Raw genomic sequence first — 19,089 nt, forward strand, 5'->3', positions numbered from 1 at the left:
CTGTGTCTGATCACCCAGATGGTATACGATTTATTCATTTCTTTACAATAGGTAACAAATCCACAGACGGTCCATAAAAGCATCCCATCCTGTCCACTCCTGAGAGAGAAACAGAGCACAGATGGGGTAGAGGGGGCAGCAGTGGTGGTTTTAATTGGCTTTGGCGCGGAGCTGAGCCCTCTTGCCTGTGACTGCCTGGAAACCTGCCTTGATGCTGGCGACGGAACAGCGGGAGTGGCAGGTCTCGCACTGTAGGAAGTAGAGTCGTGTGTCCTTCTGGAGGATAGTGTCGGGGGAGCGACATGTATGGCACGTCACATACTCCTCTAAAAAGGGGATAGAAAAACTTGGATGAGATTGGGAATTGTTGGCATCTGGTTTGATTTAACCATATTATGCTGTGAAGGTCAGGTGATTGGATGAAATTGCTAACTGGCTTTTTGTACTGCGGTGATAAATCTGTTTTATGGGATAATATTGCACTGATTTAACTGTTGTGGAAATAGCGCCGTAACTGGTCAAATTTGCAAACCCTCGAACAGTATGTACGGAATTGTATATTTTGCAAAAATTACATATCGCCCTCGCTAAATCCTAGAGGAACAGCTCACAACCAAGCAAGTCTCGTTATGAACATGGCTAGCAAATTGCAAAGTCGGACCCCTATCATTTTAATTAAACAAAAAAATGTTAAGTACATTAGATTGTCGTCATCCTCTCATTTGCAGTGATTAACTGAAATCAGAATTAAATCACGAGTTCAGAGATGCGTACAAAGGTAGGACAATTGTCAACACGAGCACTTACTAATATATCTTCGTAAGACATTCTCTATCTGTTTCTGCTGGAATCTTCCTTTGATGATGAGCTGATTAGTTCCGTCTATAGAGCCACTGTTACAATAAAAATAGTTTCAGTCATAAATTCATATCCTCCATACACATTCATTTTCTAATATATATAAAAAAAATATAAAAAAATGTTTAACGTAGCAGATAAATGCTTTCCTTCACTTGCTGACCAAAACCTTACCTTGTTCCAAGCTCAGCCAACAAGAAGGCCAGGAGATGTTTTGGCTGCCGATGCAACCTGTCAAGAAAAATTACAGTAAGGCACTAATGACGCAAAATAGTGTGATTCAACAAGGGAGACTAAGTCATTAAACCTCAACATCTCTAAAAACTTCAACAGCGCATCTCATGTTATTCTCACAGTTTGCAGATGTCGGTGAAGTTGACAAAGGATGACTTCTTGGTGCCTACTCGGACCACCTGGGGAGGCTTCATGACAAACTTCCGCTTCTCCCCAGCCACCATGTCAGGATTCTTCTCCCGCATGATTTGAAAGACACGGTTCAGCAGCTACAAGGGAGGGAGATGAATCAGCCTGGATTGTACAATGAAATACTTGGGAAACACCACTGAAAGACATTGGCTTCAATAAGGATTTGACCAATAATTTTCAAATGAAGATGTAACTAAACATTCCTTTATTTAAAGTCATGATGACCTAACATCTTGTCGTACAGCTTAGGTCTCTGATAAATGCCTAGTGTAATATACTCTGGTGTAATATTCCTTTTAAATGTACAATATGCAGTATATGCAGAAATCACAATGCCATTTCCTGGTTGCTAAAATTCTAATAATATGCCAAATTTCAATTTATGTCATAAAACAAGCAATGTAGCAGTGTAGAGAATAATTGTACCATCTAAACCGCTGTGAAATATATTTCCAATAACCCAAAATATTGTATTTTCAACTGTTTGAAGCTGGTGTAGAAAACCGAAAGTCAGACCTGAAACTACACTTAAGAACGGTAAGCATAGAATTAGCACACACAGACCAGATCTACAGCTTCTTAGACTTGCTTTCAATTAGTGACAGATCTATAACTCGCATTTCTATGTTAGTTTGGTCAGGTCGCCCAAAAAGTTACATATTGCAGCTTTAAGGGAAGTATCTTGACCTACTGACTCAAGATTGTACCTCGTCATATGTGTAGTCTCTCTCTGAGCCCGCCCACGCAGGTCCCAACTGTGTGCTGCTGAATGTGATGTCGTCAGTGTTCTTTCCATCGTCGTCTTCCTGGGCTTTAAACCACAAGGTATAAGAAAGGCCAAATGTCAGTTTGCATGCTGGTTGCATTAATTTAACATATTATGGCTTACAACATTTATCCAGCCTGTGAATTCAGTACACTCACCGTCATCTTTGATTTCCATGTCGTCATCCATGTCGAAATTCACAGCCTTAGACTTCCTTTTCTTTTTTCCTAGTTCTAACATCAAGTCGCCCTCTCCGTTGGTTTCAGAGGGCTCTGTCTCAATTTTCAGCTCCTGTGTATGGACAGTTATAGAATAAAGTCAACTGAATACATACTAAACGCAGGGGCTAATAAAAAATTTAAAAAATAATCCCATGACCAAAACTCAAGTCCATCTCAGATCGAATGTAAGGGGCCACGTTAACCCCCACATTCATGTAAAGAAAGTCATGAGCATCATACTTTCAGGGACAGAGGATCATTTTGTACATGTATTAAACAGAGTTTCACCAACTCCATTCTCCTTGATTAGGGGGTCCTTCCAGGAACATTTTTATATAGTACTTGCCAGACTTTTTAAAAAGGAGATTTACTCTAAAACGAATGACAAAAATTATGCTGACACACACTAAAATATCATTTCCACCTCCAGAAATGGGCCCAATAACATACTTTAAAAAATGTCAAACCCCATGACTTCGTCCATTGTTACTTTACAGCCTTATTCTAAAATGGATTAAATATAACCATTTCCTCAATCTACAAAGAACGCCCCATAATGACAAAGCGAAAGCAGGTTTTTAGAAATGTTGGCAAATTATATCTTAAATTACATTCAGACCCTTTGCTATGAGACTCTAAATTGAGCTCAGGTGCATCCTGTTTTCATTGCTCATTCTTGAGATGTTTCTACAACTTTATTAGAGTCCACTTGTGGTAAATTCAAATGATTGGACATGATTTGGAAAGGCACACACCCGTCTATAAAAAGGTCCCACAGTTGACAGTGCATGTCAGAGAAAAAAACCATGCCATGAGGTCGAAGAAATTGTCCATAGACCTCCGAGACAGGATTGTGTTGAGGCATAGATCTGGGGAAGGGTACTAAAAGCAAAGTTTGGAGCATTGAAAGTCCCCAAGAACACAGTGGCCTCCATCACTCTTAAAAATGGAAGAAGTTTGGACTCTTCCTTGAGCTGGCCGCCCGGCCAAACTGAGCAATTGGGGGAGAAGGGCCATGTCCAGGAAGGTGATCAAGAACCCAATGGTTACTGACAGATCTAGAGTTCCTCTGTGGAGATGGGAGAACCTTCCAGAAGGACAACCATCTCTGCAGCACTCCCACCAATATGGCATTCATGGTAGACGGCCAGACGGAAGCCACTCAGAAAAAGGCACGTGACATCCCGCTTGGAGTTACCCAAAAGGCACCTAAAGCCTCAAACATCTCTGGACAGACCTGAAAATAACTGTGAGGCGACACTCCCCCATCCAACCTGACAGAGATTGAGAGGATATACAGAGAAGAATGGGAGAAAATCCCCAAATACAGGTGAGGCAAGCTTGTAGCGTCATACCCAAGACTCAATGCTGTAATCACTGCCAAAAGTGCTTCAACAAAGTACTGAGTAAAAGGTCTGAATACTTAGTGGAAAGAAATGATGTGAACTCTTTGGAATTACCTGGATTTCTGTATAAATTGGTCATCAAATTTGATATGATCTTCATCTAAGACAGTGTGCTTAAACTAATAACACAAACCATTTTATTTCTTGCCTATATTGAATACATACATACATTCAGTGTAGGTTGGAAAAAGTTAACTCCTAGGCTAATGACTTCTCCAAAAGCTAATTGGAGTCAGGTGTCAGCTAACCTGGAGTCCAATCAATGAGATTAGAGATGTTGGTTAGAGCTGCATTGCCCAATAAGAAACACTCACAAAATTTGAGTTTGCTATTCACAAGAAGCATTGCCTGATGTGAACCATGCCTCAAACAAAAGAGATCTCAGAAGACATAAGACCTTGATGTCAGCACTTGTTGCTACTCTCCCTAGAAAGTGGCCGTCCTGCAAAGATGACTGCAAGAGCACAGCACAGAATGCTCAATAAGGTTAAGAATCCTAGAGTGTCAGATAAAGACTTACAGAAATCTCTGGAACATGCTAACATCTCTGACGAGTCTACGATATGGAACACACTAAACAAGAATGGTGTTCATGGGAGTACACCACGGAAGAAGCCACTTCTGTCCAAAAAACATTGCTGCACGTCTGAAGTTAGCAAAAGTGCAACTGGATGTTCCCAAGCGCTACTGGCAAAATATTCTGTGGACAGATGAAACTACAGTTGAGTTGTTTGGAAGGAACACACACTGTGAAAAAAAAAAAACAGCACAAAATGAATTCCTAAGTTAACAAGACATTTTGCAGGAGAATGTTAGGCTGTCTGCCAATTGAAGCTCAACAGAAGTTGGGTGATACAAAAGGACAACAACCCAAAACACATTAGAAAATCATCAACAGAAGAACATATTCCTTCTGGAGTGGCCCAGTCAGAGTTCTGACCTCAACCTGATTGAGATGCTGTGGCATGACTGATCTGATCCTACAGAAAACATTTGGTTGAGGTTATTGCTGCCAAAGGAGGGTCAACCAGTTATTAATTTAAAGGGTTCACATACTTTTCCCACCCTGCACTGTGAATGTTTACAATGTGTTCAATAAAGACATGAAAACATATCATTGTTTGTGTTATTAGTTTAAGCAGACCGTTTGTCTTGTGACCAAGATGAAGATCAGATCAAATTTCATGACCAATTTATGCAGAAATTCAAAGTATTTCTAAAGGGTTCACATACTTTTGCCACTGTACGTACATGTGTTTATTTTGAATACATTCGCAAAAAAACATGTTTTTGCTATGTCATTATGGGATATTGTGTGTTGAGGGGATAAAAAAAAACATTTTAGAATACGGCTATAACGTAGCAAAATGTGGAATGCACTGCATAGCCTATGCATGGTGCATATTATCAGATGTGCTATTAGCAATAAGCATTATCACCTGTAGCCCAACTGATGAATAATAATAATAATAAATGCCATTTAGCAGACGCTTTTATCCAAAGCGACTTACAGTCATGTGTGCATACATTCTACGTATGGGTGGTCCCGGGGGATCGAACCCTGGCGTTACAAGCGCCATGCTCTACCAACTGAGCTACAGAAGGACCATAGATGAAGCATAGTGGCTTGCCCCTTTGGACAACATCCTGATTGTAATTATGAATTATCATTATTGTCTAATAAAAATATATATAATTTGGTTGAATAATTTATGTCTCTATTACAAAAATGTCATTGCACCTTTAAGAGCTCTTTTGCTCAGCTGTGCCTAAACCATGCTTGAAACTCTGGTTCTAAAACTGCATTTGTAAAAAAGATTCCACGCACAATTGAATGAGTACAGAAATTAATGTGGTAGCAATGTAAAACAGTGATCGTCCTTTTTTTTTTTTTTTGCAAAGGCCAAAGCAGCTTTCAAACGTTTTTTTCCCACGACTGCATCAGAATTGTTGTGCATTGACTGCTTGTCAGAATACATGTTTCCCTCCTACTGCTCTCGGCTCTTCAATGTGCATTGAGAGGAATATTTATCTGGCATAGAACACAAGCCAACTATGTAAATAGGTCAACTATTCTACCATGGGGGTTGTCTGATTTTGTTTTAACCTCTCGAGGGTAGGGGGCAGCATTCGGAATTTTGCATGCCCAAATTCAATGGCCTGCTACTCGAGCCCAGAAGATATGATATGCATATAACTGTTAAAATAGTGTGCGAGTATAACAGACCTGAGAAAACCTGAGAAATCCATTCAGAAAGTAGTTTTTTTTTTTTTTTTGTAGTTTTCTATTCATTTACATTTAACATTTAAGTCGTTTAGCAGACGCTCTTATCCAGAGCGACTTACAAATTGGTGCATTCACCTTATGACATCCAGTGGGACAGTCACTTAACAATAGTGCATCTAAAACTTAGGGGGGGGGGTGAGAGGGATTACTTATCCTATCCTAGGTATTCCTTAAAGAGGTGGGGTTTCAGGTGTCTCCGGAAGGTGGTGATTGACTCCGCTGTCCTGGCGTCGTGAGGGAGTTTGTTCCACCATTGGGGGGCCAGGGCAGCGAACAGTTTTGACTGGGCTGAGCGGGAGCTGTACTTCCTCAGTGGTAGGGAGGCGAGCAGGCCAGAGGTGGATGAACGCAGTGCCCTTGTTTGGGTGTAGGGCCTGATCAGAGCCTGGAGGTACTGAGGTGCCGTTCCCCTCACAGCTCCGTAGGCAAGCACCATGGTCTTGTAGCGGATGCGAGCTTCAACTGGAAGCCAGTGGAGAGAACGGAGGAGCGGGGTGACGTGAGAGAACTTGGGAAGGTTGAACACCAGACGGGCTGCGGCGTTCTGGATGAGTTGAAGGGGTTTAATGGCACAGGCAGGGAGCCCAGCCAACAGCGAGTTGCAGTAATCCAGACGGGAGATGACAAGTGCCTGGATTAGGACCTGCGCCGCTTCCTGTGTGAGGCAGGGTCGTACTCTGCGGATGTTGTAGAGCATGAACCTACAGGAACGGGCCACCGCCTTGATGTTGGTTGAGAACGACAGGGTGTTGTCCAGGATCACGCCAAGGTTCTTGGCGCTCTGGGAGGAGGACACAATGGAGTTGTCAACCGTGATGGCGAGATCATGGAACGGGCAGTCCTTCCCCGGGAGGAAGAGCAGCTCCGTCTTGCAGAGGTTCAGCTTGAGGTGGTGATCCGTCATCCACACTGATATGTCTGCCAGACATGCAGAGATGCGATTCGCCACCTGGTCATCAGAAGGGGGAAAGGAGAAGATTAATTGTGTGTCGTCTGCATAGCAATGATAAGAGAGACCATGTGAGGTTATGACAGAGCCAAGTGACTTGGTGTATAGCGAGAATAGGAGAGGGCCAAGAACAGAGCCCTGGGGGACACCAGTGGTGAGAGCGCGTGGTGAGGAGACAGATTCTCGCCACGCCACCTGGTAGGAGCGACCTGTCAGGTAGGACGCAATCCAAGCGTGGGCCGCGCCGGAGATGCCCAACTCGGAGAGGGTGGAGAGGAGGATCTGATGGTTCACAGTATCGAAGGCAGCCGATAGATCTAGAAGGATGAGAGCAGAGGAGAGAGAGTTAGCTTTAGCAGTGCGGAGCGCCTCCGTGATACAGAGGAGAGCAGTCTCAGTTGAATGACTAGTCTTGAAACCTGACTGATTTGGATCAAGAAGGTCATTCAGAGAGAGATAGCGGGAGAGCTGGCCAAGGACGGCACGTTCAAGAGTTTGAGAGAAAAGAAAGAAGGGATACTGGTCTGTAATTGTTGACATCGGAGGGATCGAGTGTAGGTTTTTTCAGAAGGGGTGCAACTCTCGCTCTCTTGAAGACGGAAGGGACGTAGCCAGCGGTCAGGGATGAGTTGATGAGCGAGGTGAGGTAAGGGAGAAGGTCTCCGGAAATGGTCTGGAGAAGAGAGGAGGGGATAGGGTCAAGCGGGCAGGTTGTTGGGCGGCCGGCCGTCACAAGACGCGAGATTTCATCTGGAGAGAGAGGGGAGAAAGAGGTCAGAGCACAGGGTAGGGCAGTGTGAGCAGAACCAGCGGTGTCGTTTGACTTAGCAAACGAGGATCGGATGTCGTCGACCTTCTTTTCAAAATGGTTGACGAAGTCATCTGCAGAGAGGGAGGAGGGGGGAGGGGGCGGAGGATTCAGGAGGGAGGAGAAGGTGGCAAAGAGCTTCCTAGGGTTAGAGGCAGATGCTTGGAATTTAGCGTGGTAGAAAGTGGCTTTAGCAGCAGAGACAGATGAGGAAAATGTAGAGAGGAGGGAGTGAAAGGATGCCAGGTCCGCAGGGAGGCGAGTTTTCCTCCATTTCCGCTCGGCTGCCCGGAGCCCTGTTCTGTGAGCTCGCAATGAGTCATCGAGCCACGGAGCGGGAGGGGAGGACCGAGCCGGCCTGGAGGATAGGGGACATAGAGAGTCAAGGGATGCAGAGAGGGAGGAGAGGAGGGTTGAGGAGGCAGAATCAGGAGATAGGTGGGAGAAGGTTTGAGCGGAGGGAAGAGATGATAGGATGGAAGAGGAGAGAGTAGCGGGGGAGAGAGAGCGAAGGTTGGGACGGCGCGATACCATCCGAGTAGGGGCAGTGTGGGAGGTGTTGGATGAGAGCGAGAGGGAAAAGGATACAAGGCAGTGGTCGGAGACTTGGAGGGGAGTTGCAATGAGGTTAGTGGAAGAACAGCATCTAGTAAAGATGAGGTCGAGCGTATTGCCTGCCATTACAGTATCCATTGACTTAGAACTCCATTTGCAGTTCCTATGCCTTCCACTAGATCTCAACAGTCTTTAGAAATCGTTTCAGGCTTGTATTCTTATAAATGAGGGAGCAAGACCAGTCTGAACGAGTGGACCCCAACACTAACGTGTCGCAGAGGTTTTTCAGGCGCATGTGCATTTCTTGTTTACCTTTTATATTGACGACGTTATTGTCCGGTTGAAATATTATAGATAATTTAGGCTAAAAAACAACCTGAGGATTGAATATAAACATCGTTTGACATGTTTCTAAGACCTTTACGGATACAATTTGGATTTGTCTGATTGTTTTGACTGATTTTGAGCCTGTGGATTACTGAAGAAAATGCGCTAACAAAACAGGTTTTTGGATATAAGAGACTTCATCGAACAAAAGGAACATTTATTGAGTAAATTAATGTCTTCTGATTGCCACCATATGAAGATCAAAGGTAAGGGATTAATTTTTATCTCTTTCTGACTTTTGTACCGCTTCTGCTTGGCTGGTTACTGTTTGTAATAATTTGTCAACGGGGCTGTGTTCTGGACTAGGTATGCTTTCACCGAAAAGTATTTTATAAATATGACATTGGTTGGTTTAACAAGAAGTTAATCTTTAAACCTATGTAAAATATATGTTTTGATTTCTGAATTTTTACAATGAGCATTTCGGTAATTGAATTTGGCGCTCTGCAAACTCACTGGATGTTGGACAGATGGGACGCTAGCGTCCCACGTACCCTAGAGAGGTTAATAACATTACATGGCAAAAATAATAGCACTGGAAAGATGCATCCTGAGTGATAGAACTGGCTTTGAATGACTTTGCAAGCAGCTACAGTAGGCTACACACTGCTGTGAGTTGAGCGCTGCTGAGGTGCGCATTATAAAAAAATGTTTTATTCCCTTCATCTGAACAAAAATCAAGCATGTCTGTTCAGTGCACACAGCGCAACAAGAGAAAATACAAATTTGAGAATATATTTTGTAGAACCGATTATGTCTGTATTAGGCTGTCATGTCCAAACCTCCAGAGATATTTTAGTACAGATCTACACTGATCTCAAAAAAAGACCTCTCCAGAAACCCTATGACTGAAATCCATCACAGGATAAATTTAACACATCAAGCCACAACACAGAAAGTCATACACCGTACACTGAGTGTACAATAACTTTAGGAACACCTTCCTAATATTGAGGTACACCCCCTTTTTGCCCTCAGAACAGCCTCAATTGGACTCTACAAGGTGTCAGAAGTGTTGAACGCCAATGCTGACGCCAATGCTCCCAACAGTTGTGTCAAGTTGGCTGGATGTCCGTTGGGTAATAGATAGGGTTCGGCGGTATCCAGATTTTCATATCGTCATACTGTCCTCTCACCACGGAATACATGGTATTACCAGTGTAGTTCACAAGGGGGTACCAGAAACGCAAAAGAAAGCCCAAGGGTGTCCATTATCAAAATGCAAAACAGTGAATTTTAATGGAGGCTGCAAGCTAAATATGCTCAAAGTTACGCATATGTATGTAGGAGCTACCGAATGTAATTTTTGTTGAGTTTGGACATTTACAAGTGAATGTGAAGGAGAGATATGAACAAAGTTGACGCATGCGGTACAGGCTCTCCAACAGCATATATACCTTAACCAAATATTTTTTAGAACTAACTCCATCTGTGTCTACGAGCTGTGTCTGTGTGGAGTCTGGAGTCGCTAGAGCAACAGGCTTGCCTGCTCTGAGAAGAGGAGCAGATGGGCCAGAACGAAGAGGGGGGGACGCAAGGAAATTTAGATTTTATTTTATTTAACTAGGCGAGTTAGTTAAGAACAAATGCCTAGGAACAATGGGTTAACTGCCTTGTTCAGGGGCAGAACGGCAGATTTTTACCTTGTCAGCTCCGGGACTCGATCTTAGCAGCCTTTCGCTAACTGGCCCAACGCTCTAACCACTAGTCGACCTGCCGCCTCATGATAGCAGCGGCAGCTGTACAGATAACTAATCCAAAGGTCTTTGACTTCTCAAATAGAGTAGAGTGCTAACACAATATGATACCCCATCACCTTATTAATTCAGCCACTTAGATAGCAAGTTAAACTAGGGTTTGTGTTAACGTGTAATTCTATGTTTTTCACACAGGGAAAAAGTTCAAATATCTTTCTGCGTTTTGTAAACATAGATAGTCAAAATCAAAGTCAAATAGCGTTGCACTTCTGTTGTCATCTGATGAAAATTAACCATTTTCAGCTGAATGTGTTGCAGTGATGTACGTTCTGTGAAGGAAAAGTATAGTTGCACCTCCCTGATCACTCTATTGAAGCAAAAAAAGTCCCTTTCTATATAAAATGTCACCCGTGTCAATACGCAGCTGAACTCACCTGCTCCCGCTTTGTCTCCTTGTCTTATTTACAAATATGTGACTGGCTCAACTGTTCTGGAGAACTAAAGTAAGCTTCAAAATGCAAAATAAGGTGACCGGTGAAATAAGAACGCAATGTGCTTCATCCCCTAATGCATTACACAAGTTGAATGCAGGTATTTAGTTTTAAAAAACATCTGCAAATATTAATATGTATTGAAAAACTTTAAAGTTTAAACGGTATCGAAAAACCACCCCGTGGCTATTTACGCCCAAGCCTAGTGGTGGACCATTCTTGATACACACGGGAAACTGAGCATGAAAACCCCATCAGCGTTTCAGTTCTTAACACAAACCGGTTCTCCTTATATTTTGTCTGCCCATTCACCCCCAATGGCACACACATACATTTCATGTCTCAATTGTCTCAAGGCTTAAAATCTTTCTTAACCTGTCTTCCCCTTCTATTACCTGTCTCGCCCCCTTCATCAACACTGATTGAAGTGGATTGATTTAATAACAAGTGACATCAATAAAGGATTATAGCATTTAACACAATTAATCTTCTCCTTTCCCCCTTCTGATGACCAGGTGGCGAATTGCATCTCTGCATGTCTGGCAGACATATCAGTGTGGATGACTGATCACCACCTCAAGCTGAACTTCGGCAAGACGGAGCTGCTTTTCCTCCCGGGGAAGGACTGCCCGTTCCATGATCTCGCCATCACGGTTGACAACTCCATTGTGTCCTCCTCCCAGAGCGCTAAGAACCTTGGCGTGATCCTGGACAACACCCTGTCGTTCTCAACTAACATCAAGACGGTGGCCCGTTCCTGTAGGTTCATGCTCTACAACATCCGCAGATTACGACCCTGCCTCACACAGGAAGCGGCGCAGGTCCTAATCCAGGCACTTGTCATCTCCCGTCTGGATTACTGCAACTCGCTGTTGGCTGGGCTCCCTGCCTGTGCCATTAAACCCCTACAACTCATCCAGAACGCCGCAGCCCGTCTAGTGTTCAACCTTCCCAAGTTCTCTCACGTCACCCCGCTCCTCCGCTCTCTCCACTGGCTTCCAGTTGAAGCTCGCATCCGCTACAAGACCATGGTGCTTGCCTACGGAGCTGTGAGAGGAACGGCACCTCAGTACCTCCAGGCTCTGATCAGGCCCTACACCCAAATAAGGGCACTGCGTTCATCCACCTCTGGCCTGCTCGTCTCCCTACCACTGAGGAAGTACAGTTCCCGCTCAGCCCAGTCAAAACTGTTCGCTGCTCTGGCTCCCCAATGGTGGAACAAACTCCCTCACGACGCCAGGACAGCGGAGTCAATCACCACCTTCCGGAGACACCTGAAACCCCACCTCTTTAAGGAATACTTAGGATAGGATAAAGTAATCCTTCTCACCCCCCTCCCCCCTTAAAATATTTAGATGCACTATTGTAAAGTGGCTGTTCCACTGGATGTCATAAGGTGAATGCACCAATTTGTAAGTCGCTCTGGATAAGAGCGTCTGCTAAATGACTTAAATGTAAAATGTAAAATGTAAATTTACCTGGATTCACCATGTCAGTCTATATCCTAATGTTTTGTACACTCAGTGTATAATTAAAGCTACAAAAAGCAAGGATCCATCTTATCCCCATCTATGAGACATATCCACCGCCTACAAGGTTGACAGGAATCGATTTTGTAGATAAGTCATCAAACATTTCCATAATTTAATAGACACTTACGAAAACATGTTAAAAGAAAGTCAACATTCTACACGCTAAGTAAGGCCCACTGGCCAGCTATCTGGGCACTTAACCCAAAACGTACCTTTATTCCCTCCTCTACATCATTTTCAAATGTCTTTGGCTTTTTCTTTTTCTTCTTCTTCTGGTTGAAGAAGTTTAAGTCATCCAGGTCATCAGAGATTTCTGGCAAACATACCAAGATCAAAAAGTCTTACTTACAAAAGATCTTATAACTCAGACACATGCAAATCCACCTTTTTAGTTTATATTATGTTAAGGCACCTGAGGGCCCTGCTACTTCCTCACCTTTCCTCCTTCCGTCATCCTCGTCAAAGTCCACCTCTCTGTCCTCTCCTCCATCCACCTCCACCTCCTTTGCTTCTGGCTGTGGAGCATCCTCACTGGCACCATCCCCTCCTTCTTCATCAAGCATGAAAGGCTTCTTCTTCTTTTTCTTCTTCTTGGACATGTTGGGATCAAATATCATCTGCAAAGCAAACGGAACGTGTTATGAACGGCTGACCCCTATGACGGTGTCAGCATTAATCTTGCAAATATAGCTAACTTGCTTCGTCCCGCAACGAGTGGTTGTTTACTAAACCTAATCTATTTGGTTACACCAAAATCATTTTTCCAGTCAACAGAGGCATACCCCAATATCGAGGAACAACACTTATGATTCGTTGGGTTGAATGTAGAGGGCGACCAATTAGGATTTTTCAACTGCGATGGCGATTATTGGAGGACCAAAAAAAGCCAATACAGATTTTTTTTAAATCGTCCAATATTGTTTATATATTTGTAATAATGACAATTAAAACAATACTGAATGAACAATGAACACTTATTTGAACTTAATATAATACATCAAATCTATTTATAGACTTCATGAAACATGTTCAATTTGGTTTAAACAAACAAAAACACTGTTGGAGAAGAAAGTGCAATATGTGCCATGTAAAAAAGCTAACATTTAAGTTCCTTGCTCATAACATGTGAAAGCTGGTGGTTCCTTTTAACTTCTCAATATTCCCAGATAAGAAGTTTTAGGTTGTAGTTATAATAATTGATACGTCAACAATCTCTAGACCATTTATATTTCATATACTTTTGACCATTGGATGTTCTTATAGGCACTAGTATTGCCAGCCTAATCTCGGGAGTTGATAGGCTTGAAGTCATAAACAGCGCTGTGCTTCAAGCATTGCTCAGAGCTTGCTGGCAAACACAGTAAAGTGCTGTTTGAATTAATGCTCATGAGCCTGCTGCTGCCCACCATCGCTCAGTCAGACGGCTCTATTAAATATCAAATTATAATAAACACACAGAAATAAAAGCCTTTGGTCATTAATATGGTAAAATCCGTAAACTATCATTTTGAAAACGTTTATTCTTTCAGTGAAATACAGAACCATTCCGTATTTTATCGAACGGGCGTCAACCATAAATCTAGATATTGCTGTTACATTGCACAACCTTCAATGTTACTTCATAATTATGTAAAAATCTGGAAAATTAATTACGTTTTTTGTTAGGAAGAAATGGTCTCAACACAGGCGGCCCACACTGTTGCATATACCCCGACTCTGCTTGCACTGAACGTAAGACAAGTGACAACTTCCCTTGTTAATAATGACCGCTAACATGAATTTTTTAACTAAATATGCAGGATTAAAAAAATACTTGTGTGTTGATTTTAAGAAAGGCATTGATGTTTATGGTTAGGTACACTTGTGCGACGATTGTGCATTTTCGCCATTGCGTTTTTGTTAAATCATCACCCGTTTGGCGAAGTTGAAATAGGCTGTGATTCGATGATAAATTAACGGGCACCGCATTGATTATATGTAACGCAGGAAACGCCAGCTGACCTAGTAATATCATAAACTATGTGTAGTTAACTAGTGATTGAAGATTGATTGTTTTTTATAATATAAGTTTAATGCTTGCTAGCAACTTACCTTGGCTTCTTGCAGCCACAAGGTCCTTTTGATGCTGCACTCACGTAACAGGTGATCAGCCTGCCATGCAGTCTCCCCGTGTTTTGCAATGTAATTGGTGTCCAAAAAGGCTGATTACAGGTTGTTATGAAAACGTGAAATCGTCCGAGCTCTTGAACGTGCCCTCGAGCTCTGCTGCCTGACGGAACCCGACAATATCTACGGGTTAGGGGAGGGCCTGTTTTTTTTCACATCAATAACTAGGATACGGGCTGGACTTCACTAACATTTTGAAGCTGAGCCATTTGCTCATGCTCTGCAGTAACATAACTGACTAAGATCATAACATGGTGTCAGAAATGCTTCAGCCTTTAAAAAAATATATATATATATTTTTACTTAGGCAAGTCAATGAAGAATACATTCTTATTTACAATTATGGCAACACAATGACACTAGGCCAATTGTGCGCCGCCCTATGGGACTCCCAATCATGGCCGGATGTGATACAGCCTGGATTCGAACCAGGGACTGTAGTGACACTTCTTGCACCGAGATGCAGTGCCATAGACTGCTGCGCCACCACTCGGGAGCCCAAATATAAGAAGGGAGGAATTTTGTAACATATAAAATAATGTTCCTTTAGTTTAGAGTGATGAAAAGTAGCTAACAGCTCTCTCATGTCTACTCACTGCGCAGAGCAAACCCAGCTAAGCCGTTGTTTAAGACACTCATAGCTGCCACGAGCAGAGTGAGCTGTGTGTAGGGAGCAATGACTGAAAGAAAAGAACAGCTAATGGATTTACTAACGCAGGAAGTTACTTCTGATTTCGAGTAGGGCCGGGCCTTAAATTTGGCAGAAGCAAATCGGGCCTGATATAGGGCCTTAACGTCGGGGGCCTTCGCTATCAAATAAGCGTTTAAAACATTTATCCAGGGTCTCCCATTTTTCGCCTGTAGAAGTTGGAGTTTACTCTCCTGGACCGTGTGGTCTAGAATGGACTACAATGGCAGCCCACAGGCGGAAATAAATGAGAGACCCTGGATAAAAACGTGTTTCAAACGCTTATCTGATATCAAAGGACACATTCATTCAATCCAACGAATCGTAACTATTGTTCCTAGAGATAATGGATATGCCTCTGGCTCTGTTGACGGGAAACGTTATTTTGACGAACCCGAATAACGTTAGTTTAGGTTTGGTCGATGAAGGACGCCAGGCTGCGAAGCTTCCGCATAAACATCTGTAAAATGGCTCGTTGCGGGAAGAAGCAAACGAGCTGGGTAACGTAGCTAGCAGGGACGAAGCACTAACCTAACACAACACACAATCAAAAACGACCATTAGATAGGTACTGAATTGACATCCACCAACAGTCAGCAAAATATCTACATTCAATCGGACACGGTCGCACAATGACAAATAAATAGCTACAGTACATGTCTAGGGTTTTACTGACAATTATAAGGAGATGAAGCAGCTTTCTAACCAGCAATAACATGGGGTGGCTAACGTTAGACCTTAGCTAGCTGCCTCATTGTCACACGTGTGTAGGCCATAATTATGTTTCTTATAAACTCGAATTACAATGGTAAATTTGGATTAGTTACCTCGTCGTCTCCCGACATGTTTCCAGACTATGTTCTGTCAGATAACGATGAAAATCCGTTGCAGTATATGTTTTAATCACCCAAACCACTGGTCAGTTTCGGGTTTCTTGCATCAGCTACCGAGCAGTAGTGTTTGCGCATGCGCAAATGTTATTTATTTCATGCCCAGGTGTAGAGAAAGTAGTGGGATATGTAGTTTTTTGTGCTCCGGCACCCTACTATAGTTCAGTGTACACAACCCTACATTCAGGTCAACAACATCTGGGAAGGTGGAACATTGGTGTCCTTATTTTGGACATGTATTAAAGTCTCACATAGGATCAAAGCACATCATCATCTTGCTTGATTTTGGCCATCAGGAGACTGGAAGCGTTCTGCCATTATGATATAAAGCCATTTTATTCTGTTGTCAACCATGAAAACAAATACATTTCATTTGAAACTTTCATACAATGACTATACAAGATCTTAAAATAACAATATTTTGCTCATTGTTGTCCCTATTTTGGGCCTGTATTCACTTAATAGTCTGACAGAGCATCAAAGCATATCATCATGGGACTTTGTGCACTTGCTTGATTTTGGGCATCAGGAGTCTGAAAGCAATAATTATATCTGGAAACAAAATGTGCAAATCCGAGACTAAGGGGATTATAATTTTTAAAAATGACATTTCTGTAGGAATAGCATATATTGTCTTTCATGCCCATTTTTAACATACAATTATGTCCTTATAGAATATCTATAATCCTTTTGTCAAACACTAACAAAGCTGCTGAGGCCAGAAGTCAAATCAAATCACATTTTATTTATAAGTAATCCTTCTCACCCCCCCCCCTTTAAGATTTAGATGCACTATTGTAAAGTGACTGTTCCACTGGATGTCATAAGGTGAATGCACCAATTTGTAAGTCGCTCTGGATAAGAGTGTCTGCTAAATGACTTAAATGTAAATGTAAATGTAAGGCTGAATCTAAAAGAAAACAGTTGTAATATATGTAATATATGCATGCTCATCAAGAATATGTCTGTGTTTATCATTGCGCTGCTGAAGGGCCCTGTTCAGTCATTAATTTTCTCAAAATAGCTGGGGGACTACACATTCTCAGACACATACTGTAGTTATAAAGTAAGTCTGTGAAACTTCCTTTTCCACCTGTCCTCAGTTGTTTATAGACTTTGCAGTAGTCATTGCAGTTTCCTCAACATCTTTCACAAAAGCAGTGTCGCAATTCTTACGTATCTCCATTTCATTTGGTAAGCCTCTTTTTGGTTAAGCCACTATATTTCTTGAATTGAGTTAAAAATGTTTGATGAATCTTTAAACATTCTTACAGAACACGTATGAAGTCATTGTCAAAATGTTTCAGATAACAATCTGCGTAGCGTATATATACTGTATTGTATATGAATACATGTGAATATGAATGTATTCAAAACAAAACTGAGTGAGATTGAGATTTGTTTGTGTATATACACTACCGTTCAAAAGTTAGGTCACTTAGAAATGTCCTTGTTTTTGAAAGAAAAGCACGTTTTTTGTCCATTAAAATAACATAAAATTGATCAGAAATACAGTGTCGACATTGTTCATGTTATAAATGACTATTGTAGCTGGAAACTGCAGATTTTTTTATGGAATATCTACATAGGCGTACAGAGGCCCACTATCGGCAACCATTACTCCGTGTTCCAATGGCAGGTTGTGTTAGCTAATCCAAGATTATAATTTTAAAAGGCGAATTGATCATTAGAACACCATTTGCGATTATGTTAGTACAGCTGAAAACTGTTGTCCTGATTAAAGAAGCAATAAAACTGGCCTTCTTTAGACTAGTTGAGTATCTGGAGGATCAGCATTTGTGGGTTTGATTACAGGCTCAAAATGGCCACAAACAAAGAACTTTCTTCTGAAACTCGTCGGCCTATTCTTGTTCTAAGACATTAAGGCTATTGCATGTGAGAAATTGCCAAGAAACTGAAGATCTTGTATAATACTGTGTACTACTCCCTTCACAGAAGAGCGCAAACTGGCTTTAACCAAAATAGAAGTGGAATGGGGTGCCGGTGCACAACTAAGCAAGAGGACAAGTACATCAGAGTGTAGTTTGAGAAACAGACACCTCACACGTCCTCAATTGGCAGCTTCATTAAATAGCACCCGCAAAACACTAGTCTCAACATCAACAGCGAAGAGGCGACTCCGGGATGCTGGCCTTCTAGACAGAGTTACAAAGAAAAATACATCTCAGACTGGCCAATAAAAAGCAAAGATTAAGATGGTCAAAAGAACACAGACACTGGACAGAGGAACTCTGCCTCGAAGGCCAGCATCCTTGAGTCAACTCTTCACTGTTGACATTGAGACGGGTGTTTCCCTTGGACCTCGACTCTCTCGTAGCCTTGACCATAAGGATCGATGGGCGACTACGGGAACGCAGTAGGGAGAGGAGGTCTGATCCCGGGCACACACGCCCATCCACGGTTTTCCTCTTGCCTCCGAAGAACCCCAGAAATCTGCGATGCCTGCATTCCCGAGAGAATCCAATGTCACCCAAGTTCCCTCAGAAATCATAGGACTGTCAACTCGCCTCCTCCGGCACTCATGCAACTGGGCAGGGCTAGACTATCCCCTGAGGACCGTTTACGCAGACTGAGCTCTAAAAGATGTCTGTATTGTGGAACTTCAGGACATTACTTAATATCCCCTGCCCAATAAAATGGCCAGGCTCATCAGTAGGTATGAGTACGCTGGTGGGTCATACAGGGAGTCTCCCAGTTCGCATTACTCGTTCTTCTCTCCATGCTATCCTGTTGTGCTGTGACCGGTCTAAATGCTCGTGGACTCTGGGACTGACAACAGCTTTATGGACACTACCCTAGTGTCGGAGCTGGGTATCTCCACACAACTCCTCTCCCATGGACGCCAGAGCATTGGATGGACACTCTCTTGGTAGTGTCACTCATAGTATGCTTCATATTAACCTGTGAGTGTCAGGGAATCACAGTGAGTCCATGCTGTTCC

General features: G+C 42.6%; 1 protein-coding gene across 1 annotated transcript; it reads right to left on the bottom strand.

Moving 5' to 3' along the window:
* Nucleotides 1-5: 5 nt before the first annotated feature.
* Nucleotides 6-16,212, bottom strand: LOC124008259 (eukaryotic translation initiation factor 2 subunit 2-like). The gene is made up of 9 exons (XM_046319403.1): nt 16,065-16,212; nt 12,820-13,000; nt 12,596-12,696; nt 2,209-2,341; nt 1,992-2,095; nt 1,213-1,361; nt 1,033-1,089; nt 808-893; nt 6-326 (listed from the first exon to the last, which is right to left on the bottom strand). Exons 1-9 carry the CDS (start codon nt 16,080-16,082, stop codon nt 151-153), a joined length of 1,005 nt encoding a protein of 334 aa, XP_046175359.1. The 5' UTR covers nt 16,083-16,212; the 3' UTR covers nt 6-150.
* Between the last annotated feature and the right edge of the window lie 2,877 nt (nt 16,213-19,089).

The sequence above is a fragment of the Oncorhynchus gorbuscha genome, linkage group LG21, assembly GCF_021184085.1.
Source record: "Oncorhynchus gorbuscha isolate QuinsamMale2020 ecotype Even-year linkage group LG21, OgorEven_v1.0, whole genome shotgun sequence".
In the NCBI taxonomy this organism is placed as follows: domain Eukaryota; kingdom Metazoa; phylum Chordata; class Actinopteri; order Salmoniformes; family Salmonidae; genus Oncorhynchus; species Oncorhynchus gorbuscha.